The following is a 21,621-nucleotide window of genomic DNA, read 5'->3' as shown; positions in this document are numbered from 1 at the left end:
GGCAAACTCACACAGCAGCTCAACAAGTTTGCCGTTGGTGTCAAATGAATTGCTGCACATGCACACAAGGAACATTATAAGGAAACTGACAGAAGAGTTTTCGAGTTATTTTAGTCCACAAGGAGCCCGTCCATGTCACATGGCGGAACTAATGGTTTCTATTTTCAAAGTACAATGCAGCTTCAGTCTTTTGGTCTGATCTGGGGAAAAAAAAAAGAGAGGAGAGAGAAAGAAAGGGCAGTGAATGCAACATATGATCAGCACATGGGGATGTCGTAATTGTGAATTCATTAGCAAGACACACTGAAGGAATCAAAGTGGGGAGAAGGAGGGAGAAGAGGGAGCCTGAAATGAAAGAGAGAGTAAGGAAGGGAGGAAGAGGAACCGAGGGAGGGAGGGAGGGAGGGAGGGAAGGATTGAGGGAGCAATTGACGAGGGAAGAGGGAAGTCTAAAAAAAGGCAGGGAGGGAGAGCGTGAAGTCAAAGAGCAGACACTACATGTGGCTGTGGAGGGAGTGATCCCATCATGGAGGGGGACAAATTCTCAGGTAAGACAGACTCTTTACAAACTCTGAGACCGGATGAGCTCAAATTTCTCTTTCTACTGTAGTTTAATCATCTTTTTCACGGTGACTGCCTGACTTTTCTGTATGAGTCTATTACCCCTTCTGTGGTATTTTCCACTCTCTCATTCTGTCCTGTTTGCTGACTGCATGTTTTTCTGGGGGTTTGGAGCGGGAGCTGGGAGCTCTGCAGCGTTTATGTAGCAGCTTAGCTGACCCGCTTTGGTCTTTATCACCCCTTTTCATGTAAAGTTTGCCTTTTTTTTGTTTGTTTGTTTCCCAATCCTCCTGTGCCTCATCGTTTCCAGGGAGACATTTTGGTCTTTACAGGTTAGTCAGTATCACTTTTCCACGCTTTCTGTGTCTTGTCCATCACTTACAGTTCCTTCTGCATTTAACACACAACATCACTTTCTTTTTAGACCTCTGTCTGTTTCTCCATCTGCACTCTCCCACTCTTCATTGGTGTGACACAGGAAAGAGCTCTGTTTAAACAGTACAACTCTTGTCTCTTGTGCCTTTTAACCCTCTTTGGCCGTCAGTGAGTCCCTCCTTTATTTAACAGTACTGAGAAAACCTTGCCCCAGTTCACAAGAAGAGTCAGACTTTACCCGTGTAGCGCTCATAGTCGTTCGTCTGCATCTGGCTTATGTCAATACATGTCAATGTGTGTTCACAGAAATGTGTGCATTATGCTAAAGTCATCAGTAAAGCAATACAGTCTGCTTCTTTGTGGAATTTTTATGGGTTTTAGTGTGAAAAAAGAAAAAAAATCAAGAAAAAAATATTAGCAGGAGTGAAAATGGTTAAGTGTCTACAGCAATCTGTAATACTGAGTATATGTGTGTGTGTGTGTGTGTGTGTGTGTGTGTGCTTGTGGGCATGAGACATATGGTGTGTGAACATGTCAAAGTATGGTTGCTTTGGTTTATGTGTGTGACACAACATATCTTGTAGCACCTACAGGTGGCCTGAAATGTAGCCCATTGTATGCAGGTGCTTCCTCCAGAGAGCTGTAGCAGCTTCAACTCGACAGACATTCTGTATGTTTCTGTCATGATGGAGTACTCGCTCAGTTATTTATTTATGGATTTTTAGTTTCATCAGTATAACATGTTCCTGTATTTGTTATGGGTCAGTGTGATGTCTTGTGTGTGTCAGGGAAACAACATCATTGTTGAATTCTTTTAAAACAAATTATGTTCTTTTGTACTTTACATCACATTTAGCCAAGTTTTTTTTTTTCCATTAGGTCCACCATGTTGTGTCACTTTCATGCTACTGTGCCATATAAGCAGCATACCAAACAGAGGGTATTCAGCTGGCTGCATTCTGTAACGCAGATGTCAATACAGTCTGTTTTCCGCCCTGGTTTTACAAGTAGAGTTAAGTAGAGTACTCAATTCCCTCAGACACACGTCCACATTTTTATCTGTAGGAGCATTTTGTTGCCGTTTGATAGCTGTATCTCACATATGTGGAGCAATTTGAGCTGCAGGCTGCTCCACGTGTTGTTGTTGGTGCTTTAGTTTTGATTTGTCTAGACAACTTAGAGCATAAAGATCTGCTTTGGTGTATTGGATAGTGATGATGGTTCATTGCAGGAAGAACTGCATTGAAAGTATGTCCCTCCGTAGAGGTTGACAGCATTGTAAACAGGTATCTTTGTGAAAATATAAAACATTACATTAGAAAAATAGCTGCAAAGACTGGTTTTCTTACCTAGTTTCCTTTAGAAATATGGGTAAAAAAATGTGTGAGCGGTGTCTAGGAACTATTTAGTGATCATCAAGTTCCTTCTGTAAAAGGTAAGGTGATGTAGCTTCAGAAATGCATTAATAACATCTCATCTTATCTGGATATTAATGATTGCTAACTCCTCAGCTGCTTCAGTCCAATCATTTCATTTAACATTAATCACTAGTCTTTCTTGCTCTGAGGAGTTGCAAGGGCCCTTTTGTTTCCTGTCTCACCCCCTCAACACCACATGAATCAGGACTGATGATGTTGTCAACAGAAACTCTTCATGAACCACAGAAATCTTGAACAAAGCATGAAGGGGCTGATGCGTCTCATTAATTCCAGTCACAGTGAGATCAGCTGATGAGATCTGGTATGACACAGACCAAGTCAGAGGCTCAATAAAATCTCCGGGTCATGACTTTCAGAGTAGCTAAACAAGCTTTTTCTGACAAACTTTACTAACCTTTAACAAATTCACAGAGAGATATATGTCTTCTCGAGTCTGTTAAATCTTCTGTTTGAGTGGTAATATATCTTAATCCACCAGGGGGAGACACCGAGTCAAGTAAATCCTTTTTTTTTTGTTTTTGTGTGTGTGTGTTAATATCTTTGTGTATTAATCTCATTCAGCTGAGAAAACTTACATCCAGCAGCAGGTGTTGCTTTAATATTTCTGTGTTGCCACCTTTGTGTCAGCTTAATACTTTTTTTTTTTTTTAAGACGCCTGATGGGGTGTTAACTGGTGTTTTTGTGTGAGTTGCCCTGGTGACGTGCTGACAAGAACAACATGCGTCTGTATATGAAAGTGCTGCCTTGCAGATTGTGCAGAGCCGTTACTCGGTGGAGAGATGAAGCAGAGGATGGAGGAGAATGAAAAAAAGAGAGAGAGAGAGACTATGGGAGCTATTGAAAGCCATGACTGGTGGTGGACAGCTGCTCTCTGTATTTACCAAGCCATTCCATCCCACGCATGAGAGAACACACACACACACACACATACGCAGGAAACAGCATGTGTGTAACAAACATTGCAAACAAAAACCACAAAGCAGAGCAGTTGTGGGATATGTCATTTTTTTGTGTGTCTGTGGGTTGTGTGCGTGTAGTGTGTGGCAGTCACGCCATGTTTCCAACAGGTGCTGCATTTGATTAAAGTTAGTGGAGCCTGGCTTGGTGCTGATGTTTACCATTTGGTTAAGGGCAGCTGCTGTCACCACAGCTGTGCATCTACTTGAAATGAAGCTACTTGGCCATGTGCCTCGGAAGGGGTTTCATGTGCATGTGTGTCTGTCTGCAGTATTGAGATACCTAATGCAGCTCCTGACCATGTCACTGTAAAATGCACCTTTGGCTGTTCCTGTGTTTCCTTTTATTTGCAAAATCTGTTGCATATCAGACTCTCGGAGATCGTCGCCGTGGTTATTCATCTGCCATTCGTTCACGCATTTAGCTGAAAACATTGGAAGGACGGCGCTATACTGTGCTGAAAGCCAGACTCTCCTCTTGTGGGGCTTATGCTAACAGTACGGCTTCTTGCATTAGTCATGCTAACACTGCTGTCTGTTGCCTTTTCCCACACAGCAGGCACATCGCCCTTCTTCCAGCTTTCCATGAAAGACACAGGGGTTCAGTGTCACCTCACATCTCCTTAAAACTAAGCCCTCTTTTTCCTGTGTGCTCGGGGTGAAAACTAGCACACCTTTTCCACCTTTCCCCCTTCTCCTTCATGCCTTATTCATCCCCTCTGAAGGCCAGTCACATCTGCTTATTATAGTGGTTGCCATGTAAACAGAGTAGCAACAACTCTTCAGTCAAATCCAAAATATACATACATAAGCAAATGAGCACATGCACACACAGCCACACAGATTTTAGCTCCTCCAGATGGCTTCCTTGGTAAGGCCTGACTCATGGGTGAGTTACCCACCTTGAGGTCATCAAAACCTTGTTGTTTTAGACAAAACACTGCAGGAAGTCAGAGTTTCCTCTGTAACTGGTGCTGCTCATGCTGAAAGTAACAATGACTGTCTAAGAGTGCCACAGTGGAAATAAAACAAGGATCATTACTCATGTTATAAGCAGCTTTTTGTGTTATATTATTAAACAACTGCACTATCTCAAGTACCTATCTGGTTCTGCTCCTTAAATGCACTTTATTAATTGATAAGTAAGAAGTGCAAAGACCTTTTCTAAAGGCTGAAGCTTTGAGTTTTTTGTTTTTATTGAGAGGAACTCAGTTCTTCTCAATAAAAACTAAAGTGCAAGGACCTAAAGTGCGAAGACCTTTAGAAAAGGTCTTCACACTTCTTACTTATCAATTAATAAAGTGTAAGTTAATATAATGTCAAGAAGGACAGAAATAAGCATTGATCTCTAAGAAGTGAGTGTTGCTGTCCATCAGTCTGGGAAGAATTATAAATCCTTTTTTAAAAAACAATTTGGAGCCTGGAAATATTTGGTGAGATAGACTATTTACAAGTGGAATAGACTGGATAAAACCGCATTAAGTGTTCTTACCATATAAGTGTTCTCTGGTCAAACAGGAAGCCATCTGTTTGACAGCTAAAGGTCAGCCATAAGTAGGTCAACAGGACAATGATCCCAAACACACCAGCACGTCTTATATCATCATCTATGACGATTTTAATCTAAAGCCACTCATTGTGGTTCAGCAAGCTGTAGACACGTTTTCTTCCTTTGCGTTTGTGCATAAGTGTGCATGTTTATGCCTCCGGTGATCCACTGCTGACATATGCAATTTCTTGTTGCCCTGACGTTGCCCTAACAACTGCCACATTGGCCTGGCATTTGTTTATAGATGTTATCCTCCTCTCCTCCCACTCTGCTCCTCTCATTTTTCAGCTCCTGGGGTGGCAGGAGCCCCTCTAGAGCGGTGGTGGTGCTCTGGATTTCTTTAAGCAGCAGGCGGCTGTCTCTGTCTCTCATCATCTGTATGTTGCAGTGCAACATAACACCAGCAGCTGCGTTTTCATGTACATGATAGAACAACAATACCTTTACCTAAAACCCAGGTTTGGTTGAAAGAAGGCACAGTGTAGTCCATGTGAAGCCATATGAAGCTGAAGATTGTACAGTAGTTATAATATCTGGAAGCTGCACCTTTTAAAGCTTTTCTTACACAAATCCATGTCATATCCGAGGCACATGTTCTACAAACTGCTGATAAGAAATGGGATTTAAAACGGGTGCATGAACGCTTCGATATGAATGAAGTTCCTTAAAGGGTGGAAAACATTCTAGCCTCCTCGCAGTGTGACAGTTGTTACAGCAGATTTGATTAGCGCTGTCTGGGCTTGCTGGGGCTTGCAGGGATATGCAATGAAAGGTGTAAATGTCATCCCATATTCATGTAGACAATTTTTTTTTGTTTGAAGCTATGTTGCCAGTTCTCAGAACTTCAAAGGGCCAATTGAAGGTGCAGACTTGGTATCAGTGTACCTTTTTAGAAAAGGCTTAAGTCAAATATAAAGTGGGGATTTGGGACATTTTATAATAGTTTAAATGTAGGTAAGTTTTACATTGCATCTGCAGGTGTCCCCTCAAAGACAGGGAGATCTTGGTGCCTCAGTATAAGGGTTGGGTGTTGGATTTCATATTTCTGCATGCATCTGCCATTCACATATTTATTGTCTGTGTGCGCACATGCAGCCCATGTGTGTGTGTGTGTGTGCTATGGTGAAGGAATCTACCACACGTGTTGGGCAGGACATGCTATGTGGGTGTAGGGCGTGTCTGGAGCAGGATTCTCCTCATGTCTCTATCTTTATCTATTTCTAGATTATATTACTTTATGGTCGTACCACTTCTACCCCTAACACTGTTGCCAATAGCAACAAGTTTGATATACAAGTATAATGCTGACCTCTGCTGGAGGCAGTGAAACATTGTGATGTATTGGAAGCCTCGTATCTGTTAGATAAACACTTTTAACTGTGCATTTAGGCTGTTACGTCTGGATGGGGCTGACAAGATGAGCAAGCAAGGAAAAGGTGAGGGAGAAAGCAAAAAAATTAACAATCATGCCAGAAGGTGTTCACCACATAAGACATCTGGGGGATTAAGTTCTTTGCATGGTTCAGTGGCAGGAAATGTGCTGTACCATTCAGTAACACTCAGCTTGAAAGTTTTTTGCTACAGTAAACCTGCTTATTTATTTTCAAAGCCGTCACATCAGTGTGTCTTTGTGCAGTTTGTGAACATCTGTGTTTATAATCAGTAAACATGCCTAAATCAACAGAAAGTTCAAACTCTGATTCCAGCATGAGCAAAAACATTGGGGGAAATCCTTCCAGACGTGCAAAATCTCAAGCCTGTCATGATAAATCGCAAATTTGACGGCAGCTATTGAGGCGACCGTAAAACTCATTCTGTTGCTTTCACAGCTTGAAGAATTTATTGCAACTTAAATTTGGATCATTGCCTATATCTTTCCCCATCATTTCCTACATCTCTCCAAATACTTTATCCATATCTGAGTCCTTTCCCTTTTCTGCCTCAGGTGTCGATGATGAGGGCTTTCAAGGTTTAGAAAGCAGCATGTCTAAGGCAATAAAAGACACAAACACACACAAACATGACAACTGCACTGTTAGTGTTTGCTGTCTTCACTAATGAATGACTCTGAGGCCTTTAGCAGTGTGTTTTCAGTATTTGCCTGTGGCCGGCAAAGGATGAATGATTGCCTCAAGGTGGCATAGCATTGTTTGTTGGACAACTGTGTGACTCCAGTTCAAACAGAAAGCGTGAGTTAAAGTTAATAATGGACATGTCTGGTGAGAAATGCTTCTGAAGCAAGAAGTAAGGTGGTTGTAAGGCCTGTACACAATCAATGTGCATTCTTGACATGCATTCAGTGACACACACTCACAAACATCCCCCAACCGCTACATCCGTCTTCGAGATACATCCTCACACAGTCACTGACCAACACCCCTGTCCACCCTTCCCCCTATGCCCCCACACACACAGAAGCTCATTCATGTGGTCATTAAGTCATTAGCCTACTTATTTATTGATGTCTGCCTCCAGAGCAACTGAGCATATCTGTGCGTCTACTGGCCGCCTGTGCGAGCCTGCCCTGACCATATTAGTCCATAATGTGAACTCCAGATATTTCTTGTTTAACTTTTCGCTCCATCTGCTGCAAACTAGGACTTACAGGTCCTTTCTGTACGGTGGTGAATGTGCTCACAGGATGTCAGTGTCGGCATGTTCACCAGGTTTAAAACAAAATGTCAGGAATAGTGCGTCCGTCATGTGATGGTGTTTACAGGAAGGGCATTTGAACGATTCAACCGGCCAAGTTGAAAACGAGAGGTTTCACATAAAGAAGCTATATCTGAGAGGAGGGCTGCGGAAGGGGAGGGAGATATGGAGGGAAGGAGAAAAGGGGAGGCTGGAGAGGGAAAGAGGGAGGAGGAGGAGAGTGGTGGTGGGTTGGGGGGGGGGGGGGGGGGGGGGGGGGCTCATTCAGTGCTGGCTCATTCCAAGCTGTGGAAGTGGAGAAGGAGAAGAAAAAAGTAAGTTGCTGCTGTAAGAAAGAGGAGAGACAGGCAGGGATCAAGCTGTTCAACTCTTGTGTTTTGTTTTGTTTTTTTTTTTTAACTCTCCCCTCCCCTCTACCAGAGCTCCTAATTTGGGATTTGTTTAAAAGCAGGACTGCGCCTCAGGAAGACTTTTCCTTTGCTGGGGAAAGGGAACATTGCTCCTTCCTTCAACACACACACACACACACACACAGACACGCACGCACGCACACGCACTCTTTTCCCCAAAATGTCTGATTCCACTGTCAACGCTCACTTGGAAGGGATCATATCAGACTTTGAAGGTCAGTTTCTTTCATTCCATTGCTTTTCTTCTTCCTCTCCTCTTTCTGTGCAGCTTTAACCCTGCCATGAGGACACTTTAGATAGCTTCCACATGTGTGATTGAGATCGAGCAACAGAGCGGGTGAAGGGTTTGTTGACGTCTGCTGTGAGGTGTGGCGTTTTAAAAGGGAAATCATGCTTAAACTGTTGCTTTCTGGTGCTCTTTTACTGTTGTTGAGAGACATGACAGTGTGTTTTCTTTGTGGACGACTTGTATGAGAGAGAAACTTTGCACTTAGAGGAAGGCTTGCAGCTGATTTTTATTCTTCGTAGAGTTCAGAAAGGCAAAAATGATACTGTATTCTGAGCCCTAAGGAGACTGCAGCCGACCATACAGGAGGGAGGTGAACACCTGGACAAACCAGCCCCCTCCCTCCTCCTTTTCCATCTTTTCTTTGTCATCTCTCTGCCCCTGACCTACAGATTCCCCCCTATCATCCCTCTCCTCCCACTCCTCCTCCACCTCCTCTTCCGCTGGCTTCACTTGTCCTTTCCCTCTCTCAGCGGCTCGTCCATCCACAGCCCCCTGGCCTGTCTGGTGGTGGATGCAAGAAGGAGGGTGTGCGGAGGGGTTGACAGGTCGACACCTCTCCCCTAACCTGTCTCACAAACACACAGCCTTTAAAAACGCATCCACACTTGTCCAGAGCTGCTCCTCTGTCAACACCAGTGAGCTCGTGGTATGTACGGCGAGCCTCTCTGCCTCTCTTCCTGTCTTTAGGTGTTCAGAGCTCTGGCTTACACAGTGCAGCAGAGCAGAAAGATAAGTGGTGTTCTGAACAGACAGGCATCAGGAGCGAAAAGGTTTGCTTGTCGATTCAGGTCATGCTTTTAGACATGCCTCGTTCATGTGGAACAACAGCATAATGGGCTACTGTTGTGATTAGCAATGGTCTGTGTTGCCCCCTGGTTGGGCTGAGAGAGTGGTAATACCTTTGTGTCACCACGTGGACCCCTGATGCATGACTCTATGGGACTCAATGACTACAGCTTGATACAGATACAGGAGGAGTGTTTTGGAAATTAAGCTTGAGAATAAATGAATAGAGAAGATGTTACTGTAACTAAAGTGCATTTTCATGCACTTTTTACAACTATATGGTAAATATTTGGTGAAAAATCCACTTTTAATGCATCAGACAACCACTTATAGAGATGCTGCCTGAAAGAAAGACCACAAGTTTGAAAATAAACTTATTTTGTTTCATGCATTACAATTGCTTCTTCTGCCTCAGGATCATTTGGGGCAACAAAACCACAACTGCAAACTGTAAAAATGAAAATTTATTTTCTACTTTATAATTACCAAAACTTCCAGTTTGAAGGTGAATTTGCTTTCTGACCAAGCTAGCAGTTAATGTGTTCATTGTTAGAGATTGATCATTATTATGTGTGTAACTGATACCATTGCATGAGGAAGCCATGTTATATATAGACATATATTATGGGCAGATGAGGTTTATATGATTATGGAAGTCAGAAACTAAATTTTAAGGGGTTTTCACTTGACATCAGGTGTGTGTATGTGTGTGTGTATATACCTTCTTTGCTTCCATGTAAGAGATTAAATTAAATGCAATTAATCTTAAGTAAGTGTGCAGGTGTGAAAGCGACAAAAGCACTCTCATCTGCAGCCATTCAATCCCAAGCCAATAGAATATTTCTAATAGTTGTATTTGTATTGGAAATTTATCCTGCTGGGCTGTCAGCTTCAGTGAGTCGTTCAAGCCGACAGAAGACAGGATCTGAAAGGTTGATGACCTCAGTTCTGGCTTCAGCCTCACAAAACTGCCATAGATCATTGGCCCAGCGGCCAGTTCCTCTTCTGAGCAAGAACATACACACATACAAACACAAATGCACTCATATTTATTCAGTCTGATTTTTCAGATTATTTTAATTCTCTGATTTTTCTTATGTCTCTGTTTTTAGCTTAATATTCATTACTGTCAGTCGAACATCCGGCCAAATAAACTGATGTAAAGTTAGTAAACAGTGCGTCCTTGTTCCACCAGAACTACCAAGACAACTGTCAACTTCTCCCAGTATTGCATGTCAGGGGCAATTGCAGGTCCAAAGAGAGGAAATTCCACAGAAGTAGATTTCTGTGGTGGATGAAAATGTTGGGGTAAGCAGTGGAGGAGTGGATCTGAGCACAGCTGGGCCTCTTTTTACAGATCTGCTTGGGGCCCAGCCTGTGTGACACTCACCAGAGCATCACAATAGCACAAGTCTTGACAAAGCCTTTAACTTAGAAATTAAACAAGGATTTCAGACATAAACGGATTAATGGAATGAAGATAGTATCATATAGGATTATACACTTTATAATAATTTATATTAAGGCCAATTGTCACATAAGATTGAAGCCATAATAAATTCACTGCTCCTCAATAAGTCTCATCTAAACAAGGCAACCCGTCATTTTTTTGTGCAACAAAACTTGTAAATGGCAGGAGAAAGAAATGTGAGCACGAATCAGGAAACTCTGGACCTCAAACGTCTTTTTAAATAAAAGCTGTTATTATAAGCTAACTACCACTTAACTGTGGCTTTAAATCTTTTCAGGAATTGTGTAGGATTGCAGCCCTAGAGCCCGTAATGAAACTGAAACTGTCATTAAGCAGTTCATGATAGTTTCCTTCGTGAAAGAACAGATGTAACCAGTACAGTCAGACTCACTTGTCTGACTGACCCAACGTGGAGATGAATGTTTTCCCACAGAGGAGCCTCCTCAGAAGTCTCTTTCCTTATCAGCATGATCAGGCCTCTCCAGACCCACCAGCTAGGACAGGTTTCCTGCTAATGACGCAGCTGCAGCGGTGCTGGAGGGAAGCACCAAGGGTCGCTCCGTACAGTGAACATAGCGAGTCTTTGTTGGGCTTTAAAACTGCTCTGTGCTATTTTTTTCCAGATGGTCTTGTGAAGTAAAATCTTGTGCTAAAGTCAACCTCAGAAAGTCATCAAAGTACTTCATGCTATGCACAAAAATATTTTCTTTTTTACTGTGAGTCAAAATTTTATTTTGTTTTTGTTTTTCCAAAAAATCTGTTGAAGCAGAAAGTTGATTTTGTGAAGTTTTGAGAATATTTCAATGTGCAACTTTTACTGATGGGAATTAAACAGAGTATTTATGCTTTTTTTGCTGGTGTAAACTTGGGAGATAAAAAAAAGAGGCATGGCATTTTAATAAGTCTAAAACCAGAATTATATTCTATATATTCAGATGGTCCCTCTGCGATTCATCATGTTGTGTAGCTATGTTGATACAGTAGCCCAGAGTGGACAAACTTAACTCTGGTTGCAGAAAGAGCCTATTAAACTTTGATTGATATGAGTAATCATTATTATTTTCACCACGACCCTTCGTTGGACTAAGTGGTTAGGATAATGAATGATTGAATGATTGAACAATTTTCTTCCCAAAGCACCCACTTTCTTTTAAATGATCCATTTTTTGTTTGGGTTTTCTTCTGGGGAATGGGGTAAGTTATGTAAATTGAGTTTATCAATGTATAAGCATGTCTCTGTCGCACTGGTCCTGTGTTGATCCTTGCGTTGCCTACACTGAAGGTTAGACCAGGATAATCATCTACCTTACAGCTTTGTGTAAGAGTATCAGCTGTATATTTGCTGAGCAGCTTTGTTAACAGAAAATTGATGAAAGTTTTTTTTTTTTTTCAAATCAGTTAGTTAGTTAATGCACCTTTTGCGAAAGTTTCTCCAAATGCACAATAAATAAACTCTTTAAATAAATTTTACATCAACATTTTAGGTGCATTTCCAAACACTGTTCAATAAAAACCATCCTGTTTCTCATCAGTTGAAAGATTTTAACAGGAAGCAGCTACAGTGCAAAATATTAGGTTTGCATTAAGTGCAACCTGATATATCAGGAAACAGTCAGGCCTATTCTGATGAAATAAAAATGACAAGCAACCAGGCTGTGTTAAATGCACACATTGTATCCTGGGACTTCCTCTTATATGCAAGGGGGGATTTTAACCAAGTAGAATAACAAACTTCACATTTAACAGCTACATTACTGTATGGAAAAGTACATTTAAGTTGATACTAAAAAAAAAATGCAACGCAAGCACAGAAGCTGGTACTTCTCTTTTGTGTCACTCACAGTTTGCAGTTTGTAGCTTTTGAAACTTATTAAGATAAATGGGTTGGCAAAGTTCTTGCTTACTGTCAATGCAGAAGACAAACTACACCTCATTGACCAGTGCAGGTCATCCACCGTCATGCTCAAAGAGGCATAGAGAATGTGGTGCTCAGGCAGTACATGCTACACTGCAGAGGCTACATCATGTGATTTTCTGGCAGTTTAAATATGTTTCAGTGGAATACGTGGATCCAAGCTTTGCCTGAGCGAATGTTAGTTTAAAAAAAAGACCTTGTGCTTGGCTTAATCTCTTCCTTATTTGGTTGTTCGATCATTTGCAGTATTGTTTGGAGTTCAAGATCATTTGGATTTAAGACAAAATAATCAACTTAAAATCTTGGTCAAATAAGTGGTAAGGAAAAGGAGGGAGTGAATGGTTTACTTTGTTTTGTACATATTACCTTTGCTTCATTTTAAATGTCCGTGCTTAAAAACATTGCCCTTGTAGTATTTCCATGCACACAGGGACACATCAACATCAGAGTACACAGAGTGGCTAAAATGCAGAGGCAGGTATTTGTGCAGTTTTCTCACACAAATACAAACAAGATAAACTGTGATCTCTCTTCAACCTTTCTCCATAATATGCGCAAATCCCATGATGCAGTGACGTTACCAAAGGCAGAGGGTTTGCCTCCAAGTGAAGGAAAAAACACACTGTGTTTGCTTTGCTCTCCAGCTGTGTTTAAACCCACACACACACATCCAGAGAGAGATAGTAACACATCTGACAAGGCCTCTGTCTCCAAAGTGTCTGAGAGGACGTCACTGTGTTGGCCTTCTGTCACCAGTCACAGCACATTGCGAGTAGTTCGAGCCAAACAGGTCATTAAAGGGAATTAACAGCCAAAAAAAATTTTTAAAGTGTGTGATACTTTTAACGCTAACTGTAACAGCCCTACTACAGTCATGACAAACTGTCTAATGACAGCCATTTTAAAAGCCAATAGGAGGTGAAGATGTGGGGTTTTCTGCTGGGAATTAGCTTTGGGACTCTCTTCTTGAATGCACATTTTCCTCCATCCATCATGAGCATATGTGAATGCTAAATATCCAAACTGCAGCTTACCCAGATTGCTGCTATTAGAGAAAATGCTAATTTCTTCAATAATTTAAAGAGTAGGCTATTGCAGCTTCATCTTAGTATGTAAGGGTATGTTTCCATCTTCAAGATGTGCCATCTATCCTGAGGCTGGAAATAGATATTGATATCAGCATACGTATAAAAGTGTTGGCATAAGGTTGGTAACTGTGTGGGCTGTTAGGCCGTTTGGAGTTTTTATCAGGTGAGTGGCTTGGTTGAGGTCTGCACAGTCTGCTCCTAGTTGCTACTGAAATGAGGCAAAACATTTGCTACATCCACTCTTGTCATTGTAACCTCTTTAGGGAATGTATCGTGCTTGAAAGCCTTTGAAAAATGGTTAAAATGTGCTTTTGAAACATATAGTTTCTTCCTCAGAGCAGGAACCTGCAGAGTTGCTCATTAATCGTTCACTTACTTCCCTTTTGTTAAAAAATCCTTTTCCTGCAGTCATTCCAGTTTTTTACTCGTTTGTCATTTGTGGTACATGTCTCATGTTTGAAAAGGCTGAGGGAGACATCAGTGTCCACACTGATGTCTTCCAGGAAAATTCCTTCATTCATTTTCTGAACTGCTTAATCCAATTCAGGGTCGCGGGGAAGCTGGAGCCTATCCCAGCCAGCTTTGGGCGACAGGCAGGGTACACCCTGGACAGCTCGCCAGTCCATCACAGGGCCACACATAGAGAGACGAACAACCACTCATGCTCACACTCACTCCTAGGGGCAATTTAGAGTGACCAATTAACCTATCATGCATGTCTTTGGATGGTGGGAGGAAGCTGGAGTACCCGGAGAGAACCCACGCATACACGGGGAGAACATGCAAACTCCACACAGAAAGGCCACTGACCAAACCAGCCAAGGATTGAACCAGCAACCTTCTTCCTGTGAGGCCACAGTGCTAACCACTGCGCCACCGTGCAGCTTGGAAAATTCCTTCCGCAAGCACAAAGAGCTTTGTGTCACACGTCAACGAGATGCTCTATGAAGGTGGAGATGAACTGAACAATAACCTGCATGCTCATTCAAGCCCAAGTTATATTTCTTTTCCCACCTTGTCAAATACTTACAAGCAGGTAGAGTGAAAGGAATTTAAACAATTATAGCATTTCGATGCACATTTACTTATTCAGAAATCCTACCCGTGTTGCTGTTTGAATACTGACTGTGCTGTCACTCAAACATATGATTAACAGCGATAATCCCTCTCAAAACAATCCCAACTCGATATTTTAAGATTCACAAAGGGCAGGTTTAGATTACTGATATTTAGTTTAAGCACCATATGTTTTTAGACAAAAAAAAAAATCCCTGCTTTAACATATGAAACATGTGAAAACAGCTGGAGGAAGAGAACTTTCTGTTGTGCTGGTGCTTGACTTGCCAGTGCTGAAGCAGGCCAGATCCCTGTGCAAGCTCTGGGATGGAAGCCATGTTGTTGCTCCAGATTTTGTAGCAGCTCTAGTCTCTGAACTGAGCTGAGGTGAGCCAGGAGTCACCCATAACATCTGACATGGCTTGAACTGTTAGAGAAAAAATATTTAAAGAAACCATGCAGTATGGAGATAAAACTGACTGGTATGGATGTAGTTCTCACTCAAGGTTGAGCACAGATCAAAACATACATTTCAGTTTATACGATGGAACAAAGGAAAATATACAAATGATTTAGCATGGAATGAGATTCTTTGTCTGGGTTAAAATGTCAAAACAGAAAAGAAAACACACTGCACTTAAAACCAAAATACTACAGGATGTTTATGACTTTTAAGTTGTTTTGGATCAAATACTCAGCTAACTTTAATATTTGTAATGCAAGAAAATCCTTCTTCCACAAGGTTGCATAAGATTTAATAACATATTTCACAACTCTCACTAATATTTAATTGCATACAGCATAACTAAATTGTTAACACTGAGGTAACAGCATGTAAACAGTGATTCTGCCGTAGTTGCAGAAAGAGTCAGTTCAAACTTTTTGATACGCAATTTTTTTGCACCCATTGAAACCAGAAAAATATGACTGGTTGTGAAATGATTTATGATAGAGGAAAAAAAGAAGGGAAGAACAAAGTCTGTTTTTAGTTTTTGGACTTATTCACTAATCTTTGAGTCTTGATGAGATCATTTGATTATTTGCACATTTATTAAAATAAAGCCATGTGAAAAGTTAAGAAAGAAAAATCATTGATTATCAGAGGTTCATTGTTGATAAGTGGTACATGCACAGACTGTTCACGTTACCCTGTGTGTATATATATATATATATATATATATATATATATATATATATATATATATATATATATATATATATATATATATATATATATATATATGTGTGTGTGTGTGTGTGTGTGTGTGTGTATGTATACATATTTGTGTGTGTAAATGGATGAAAATGGAACATTCTTGGAACCATAATCGTATTATCTGGGTAAATATCTACAATGTACTCCATCACACTATAATCAAATGAAGTTTAAGCTAATTATATTTAGTAAAATCATCATAAGTAGGCTTGGTAGTCTTTTAGTTAATGATAGCATGAAGGTCAAATTTAATAAATGAAGATTCACTGGAAAAAAAAGTTTAAAGTTTCTTTTTAAAAAAAATGGGAGGCGTATATATAAAAATTGCAAAGTCGAAAGTAATGTTCGTTGTGACTTTCCCCTGTTGTGTGAAACTCAAAAAGCAAATGAGGGACACGCGTTTATTTATGTTTTATTTACCAGCAGCAGGGTGTTTTTGTTTAACTATGCTAGTAAAAACAAAGCAGGTTACAAAGTTTAATAAAGTTGTTTACTTATAGATCTTATAGTATATGGCTCATAAAACAGAATACACTTTATTTTGTCTATAAACATACACGGTATGCGCATGAATATAATTTCGGAAGGGTCACGTGATCCATTAGGGCCTCTCGCGGGGTTTAACAGGTGCGTGAGACGTAAGGAGACGACGAACTAGCATTGTATTCGGTTGGCTTTAAAGTGGTGAAATATATTTTAGACTTTCCGTGGTGAAAACTACATCTGTATTTTTTTATCGACTGAGACAGCATCCACAGAGAAAATGTTAACGAGCTACGTGAAGCGTGTGAAGTCGGGTAAGATGAGTTTAACGGTTTGACTCCACGCAGGCGAAAAATGATCGCGACAACAGTGTTCAGTGGCACTAAGTCTGTTTACAAAGGGCTTTTTTGTGGGTCATTACAGTAATACGTATGCTAGCAGACTGTTCTGCTTGTTCTACAACACTTAGCAATCTAGTTGCTGCTCTCTTAATCCCAGCTGATATTACCTTCTCCTACATAGAAACATTTGGTTTGCTTCTACTGTACTTGTGCACTCCATTTAAAAAAAAAAAAAAGTTACACGTACAGAATTACTCTTATTTACATTTGACATTATTTCTTAATCTAATCTTTTTTTTTTCTTTCTTTTTTTTTTTTTTTGCAGAATTATTATCTGCTTTTCACTTTTCTAGAATGATTTTGGAAGTGGTTTGATTAAATCAGTATTACACTGTTTATGTTATCTATTTTTTTGTGTAACTAGTGATGTTTTGTGTTTGACAGCTTTGAAACGGTCGTTTGAGGTGGAGGAAACTGATACATCCACACACCCATCACCCCTGTCTCGCCGCACCACCAGTTCCCTCCGCTCATCCACGTCTTCCACATCCAGCCAGAGGAGCTACGACCGCACCTCAGACTACTCTTCTTCCAGAACCTCTGGCTCAGAGTCCTCCAGTCTACGCTCCCCAAAGACCGGCATGCGACGCATGGAGTTATCAGGTGGTCGTAACCCTGACTCAGCCTCCTCTCGTCGTTCAGAAATGTCCATTGAGGTTTCCTCCAAGCAGATTGACAACTCGCCCAGTGCTGGCATTGCTCGCTTTGGGCTCAAGCGACCAGAGGTCAGCCTGAGTAGCCGAAGCAACCCCTTGGATAGCTCCTCCAACTCCATTTCTAGCTCTACAAATAGGCGGGCAGAGCTCAGCATGACACGGCCACAGGAGCCCCCTGCTCCTCCCAGGAGGATGGACACCCAGCTGTCCTCTGCCCCAGTCTCTCGGATCCCTGAGCCTCCCCAAAGAAGAGCAGAGCCGTCCCTTAACCTGAGCCCAGTTGAGGGTCTCTCCAGGAGGCCAGAGATGCCTGTATTCAGGCAACCAGACGGTTTGGTCCCAGGCAGTGTGGTGGAGAACAGCAACCACCCACCACCGGCACCCACTGCCCCACTGCCTTCCCTAACAGAGCCACGGATGGAAAGGGGGCATTTGTCCATCACAGATCCACCTACAACCCGACCAACAGAAAGTGAGTACTTCCTCAGTTCTTTTGCTTTTGCTTATATTCTCTTTTACATAAGAGAATATAATGCAGATTGTGTCTGTGGAGATGAAAGAGCCTGCGAGATCCGTCTAATCACACTGTGTTTCTCATAGCATATTACTGGGTGTAACCAGTATTACCATGGTGCAGCTTTCTAAATCCAGAAACTTGCAACAACTGAACTATGTGGAAATGTTTTCACAATTGCCTTTCTGTGTTAGTTTTAACACAGTCATGTTGACACAGACATTTTTCACACAGTGTTAAACTACAATGTGCCGTTTTTTTGTGAGCTTGTTTTGTATTTATTGAAGGTCATTTTACTTTATTGCAGAAATTGAGTTGTGACGTTCCAAACCAGAAACATGGCTATGAGTCCTTGAGGTTGTCAGTGTAGTCTATCTGGGAATGTAGGTCGGTAAGGGCAATGATGAAAATCCCAGAGCTGCTCCCACTACAGCACTTGAAAAAGAATAACTCAGCCAAGTAGATGAAGAGGGGAGCAAACATGCAGTTTAATGTGCAATAACACACGATTCAAACATCTGTCGAGTTTTTGTGTAGTTTTCATTATTGGTGAATTATTTTAGTATTAAAGGCAGAGTAGGAGACGTTTCTCTGGAGCATTATTTACTATTCTGCTTAAAGTCCCCTTCACACCCCGATTGCAGCCAATTAATGGCCAGTAATGTATCTCCAGTTATAAATGAGTAGGCGGATGTTTGTGAGTGAGAAAGTGTGGTTGATGATAAACAACAGATCAGTAACTGGAGGAAAAGGTGCCAGGTTACTTATTTAGTTTTCAGACACTTACTGAAAGTAAGCAAGCCACAGTAATTATTAATGCTATGAACTTTATTGAACTGGGTGGTGGTTAAATTTAACATGAACAGGTTGAAGTTCTGGCTACAAGGGGACAGACCCATAACATTTGGGGCCGAGGCTCCAGGAAAATCAGAAACCATGAGTGTGGAAAAAATTAATAAGCTTCCGTGTGGCTGATGAATTAACTGCTCATTCAAATCTTGATCTGCACAGCAGACTGACAGAAAAATACTTTATTTGGCGATGGACATAAAACGTCCTGCTATCCACATATGTGTTGGGACCCATCTTTAGGGGTGAATGGCATATAACATCACAATAGAATACACACGCTCAAGAACCCATAAACATTTCACGCATCTGTGCTTGGGAGGCGTGGCTTCGGGGGCGAAGTCTGAAGAAAGCAGTTTGGATTATTGAATTGTGTAGCTTGATTGAACTGTTCTTCCAGGATCTCTTACCCTACCCCTTTAGATCCATATTTGGTATATCTTTATGTGTTAATGAAGTAATAGCATGAAGAATGTAAATACATGTAGTGTTTTCCTTTTCAAGACAAAGGTTTTACTTTTCAGCCGCTGACTTCTCTAACATCTAGCACAGAAAAGTTGCCAAGCTCAAACGGAGCACCCCATGTTTTTGTAATAACCTGCAACATTTGCATTGGTAAAGTTACGACATCCTCGTGAGTAACTGTTTTGTTGAAGTTACCACTGGACCTGAGCAGGCCAAGTTCCAAGAGTGGAAGAATGTGACTTTTTTTTTTTCATTTAGTCATCCCATAATAAGGCTTTACATGGTTGATGACCCAATCATACTAATGGGTGGTGTTTTTAGTCATTAGTGACAGTGACGGTATGAAGCTTTTATTTATCATACGTCCAGGAGGACATGATACATGACCTGTTTGTAGCAGCAATCCCATGACAAATTTAGCATATTAATCTGCATTGCTGAAAATGTTTTGCATCTAAACTTGCTTAGTTTTTTCTACCCTTGATTTTACTAATGAACTTTTGTTTTGAGGGGGCTGCAGGTGTTACTGTTTTGCCTTTTTTGGTTTGCTCTTGCAGCATGCACAAAGCTGAGAGTGCCTCCTGGTAGTTAGTTACCTCTGCCAAGACAATGGTTGTTTTCAGCAGTGTTAAACTGTCTGTCAACAGCATAACTCAAAAAGTTATTGAAGAAGAGAAAAAAAAGTTATGGGGTGATTTTGATCCAAATTTCAGGAAATGCTATAAGTAACAAGTGATTAGAACATGGGAAGGATCCAGGTCACTGCCTGGATCCAGGAATTCTCTTAAAGGATTCTCTAGCTTGGGGAGAATGGGATAATTTTGCAATTAGAGCTTCTAATGGGGCATTCAAACCAGAAAGGTCCCAGGGACTCAGAGTTGGGCAGGGATTTCCGAAAAATTTTACATGATCCCGATCAAACCGCACTTAACTCAAGAAGACCAAACCTCTTGAACAACATCTCATACTTAAAACAGCAACTTGCTGAAGTGCAGTACTTCCCAACAACAACAAAAAAACTGATCAATAATAAAAAGGCAGGAAGAAGAAAAGTGTGCTCATTGATTGGCCAGGATTGAAACAGGAAATCTTTCTGCTTTGCTGGCTCTTTCTCCATAAGTAAACCGTAAACAGTGGCGCCACATGATGCCATCTTGGACAGAAGTCTACAATGTTGCTTAACTCTGCAGATGACAGCAAAAATGCTCTTTTGTGGGAAAAAAATTACATGGGTTAAATTTCCACAGGTGTGGGTGGATATTTGTTGAGCGGGGACAGGTGACAGATTTTGTTTTTCTCTTTTTTTACTTCCTTATTTTTGTGGGCAAGTGTTTTCCTGATGAGGCGCAGGCTCACCTTTTACTGTGAAGTGATGCAAGAGTATTTCAAAACCTTACACACACTGAATATTCTCGCCATCCTGCTGTGGTGAGATTTTTCTATGCTGGTTGTGCAGATCAAGAATGGAAAACACAGCTAAAACCAGGAATGATGGATGATGTCTTGTTTATGAACTTTATTTTCCCAAATGAATCTGAATGCAGTTCAAATGGAAAAAAGCCCCTAAGTGGTAAGACAAGACTAAAGGGAGGTAGTCCAGTGGTTCAGTGCAATATATCATGTTAAAGGCAAGGTCTGCTTAAGACAAACCTTGAAATACACTTACTGTGTTGTTGCCGTTTCCTTTTTTTTTCATTGTAAATGAAAATGATAATAAAACAACACTCACTTTAAATATGAACGAATAAAGAAAGCAATGGAATGATGGGAGCTGATGGTGTATTTACAACACTTAGATTCGGTTATAAGTTAGAGGTTTTTTTTGTTTTTTTAATATTATATTTTATATTATATTTATTATATCAGAGTTGGGTCCAGATTTCACGAGAACTAATCTATGGGTAACTGGTCGGGTTGGTTATCCTAAGGGGTACAGACGGATGCAGGTTTTTTAAATTGGACCATGTAGGACTCTGGCTTTGAAGTCCCTAATTTTACTATGGTGTGATGAACATAGATATTTTTCTGATCACACACTTTTGGCTTTCTTTTTCCTACTACCCAAACAATAATATTTGTAATTTCCGTATTTTTCTCCTTGATACTTGTCATTTCCTTTTTGGTTCACTGGATGGTCAGTTTGCAAGTAAACCGGTTACAGTGGCTTGGCAGAGGTAGGTGCTGAAGTGCTTCTAGTTTCTAGTGGGTTTCTTGAGAAGATGCAAGTAGAGTTGGCATATTATTTTTTGCTATGATTGTTTAAAATGTTTCTGTGGAACAGGCTTCAAATTTGAAAACTTAAGTAAAAATGTTTGTTTTACTTTTGTGTGTTGATGTTGATCTGCTATCTGCAGACAGCCGTTCCTTCTAGGTTGCTCTCTTTGGTTGAGCTGTATCCAGGCGTAGGCGGCAGGGAGGTGACACATTCCAAATCTGGAGGTCATAAAGCATTTTACATAAAAATAGACTCCAGCTTCTACTTATTTAAG

The 21,621-nt window shown here is 40.9% G+C and overlaps 1 protein-coding gene across 2 annotated transcripts in view; it reads left to right on the top strand.

Moving 5' to 3' along the window:
• The first annotated feature begins 442 nt into the window (after positions 1–442).
• septin9a (septin 9a) overlaps positions 443–21,621 on the top strand; it is a 57,543-nt gene continuing 36,364 nt past the window's right edge. Inside the window, exons 1-2 of one of the 2 annotated variants that reach the window (XM_079253481.1) lie at positions 443–548; positions 17,033–17,776. In XM_079253481.1, coding sequence (XP_079109607.1) covers positions 527–548; positions 17,033–17,776 — 766 coding nt within the window. In that variant the 5' untranslated portion in view covers positions 443–526. Of the gene's footprint in view, positions 549–7,929; positions 8,159–17,032; positions 17,777–21,621 lie in introns of those variants that run through there. The other variant, XM_079253480.1, reaches the window with a different exon arrangement.

The sequence above is a fragment of the Telmatherina bonti genome, assembly GCF_933228915.1.
Source record: "Telmatherina bonti genome assembly, chromosome: 14".
NCBI lineage: Eukaryota > Metazoa > Chordata > Actinopteri > Atheriniformes > Telmatherinidae > Telmatherina > Telmatherina bonti.
This window is presented reverse-complemented; position numbering and strand designations above follow the sequence as displayed.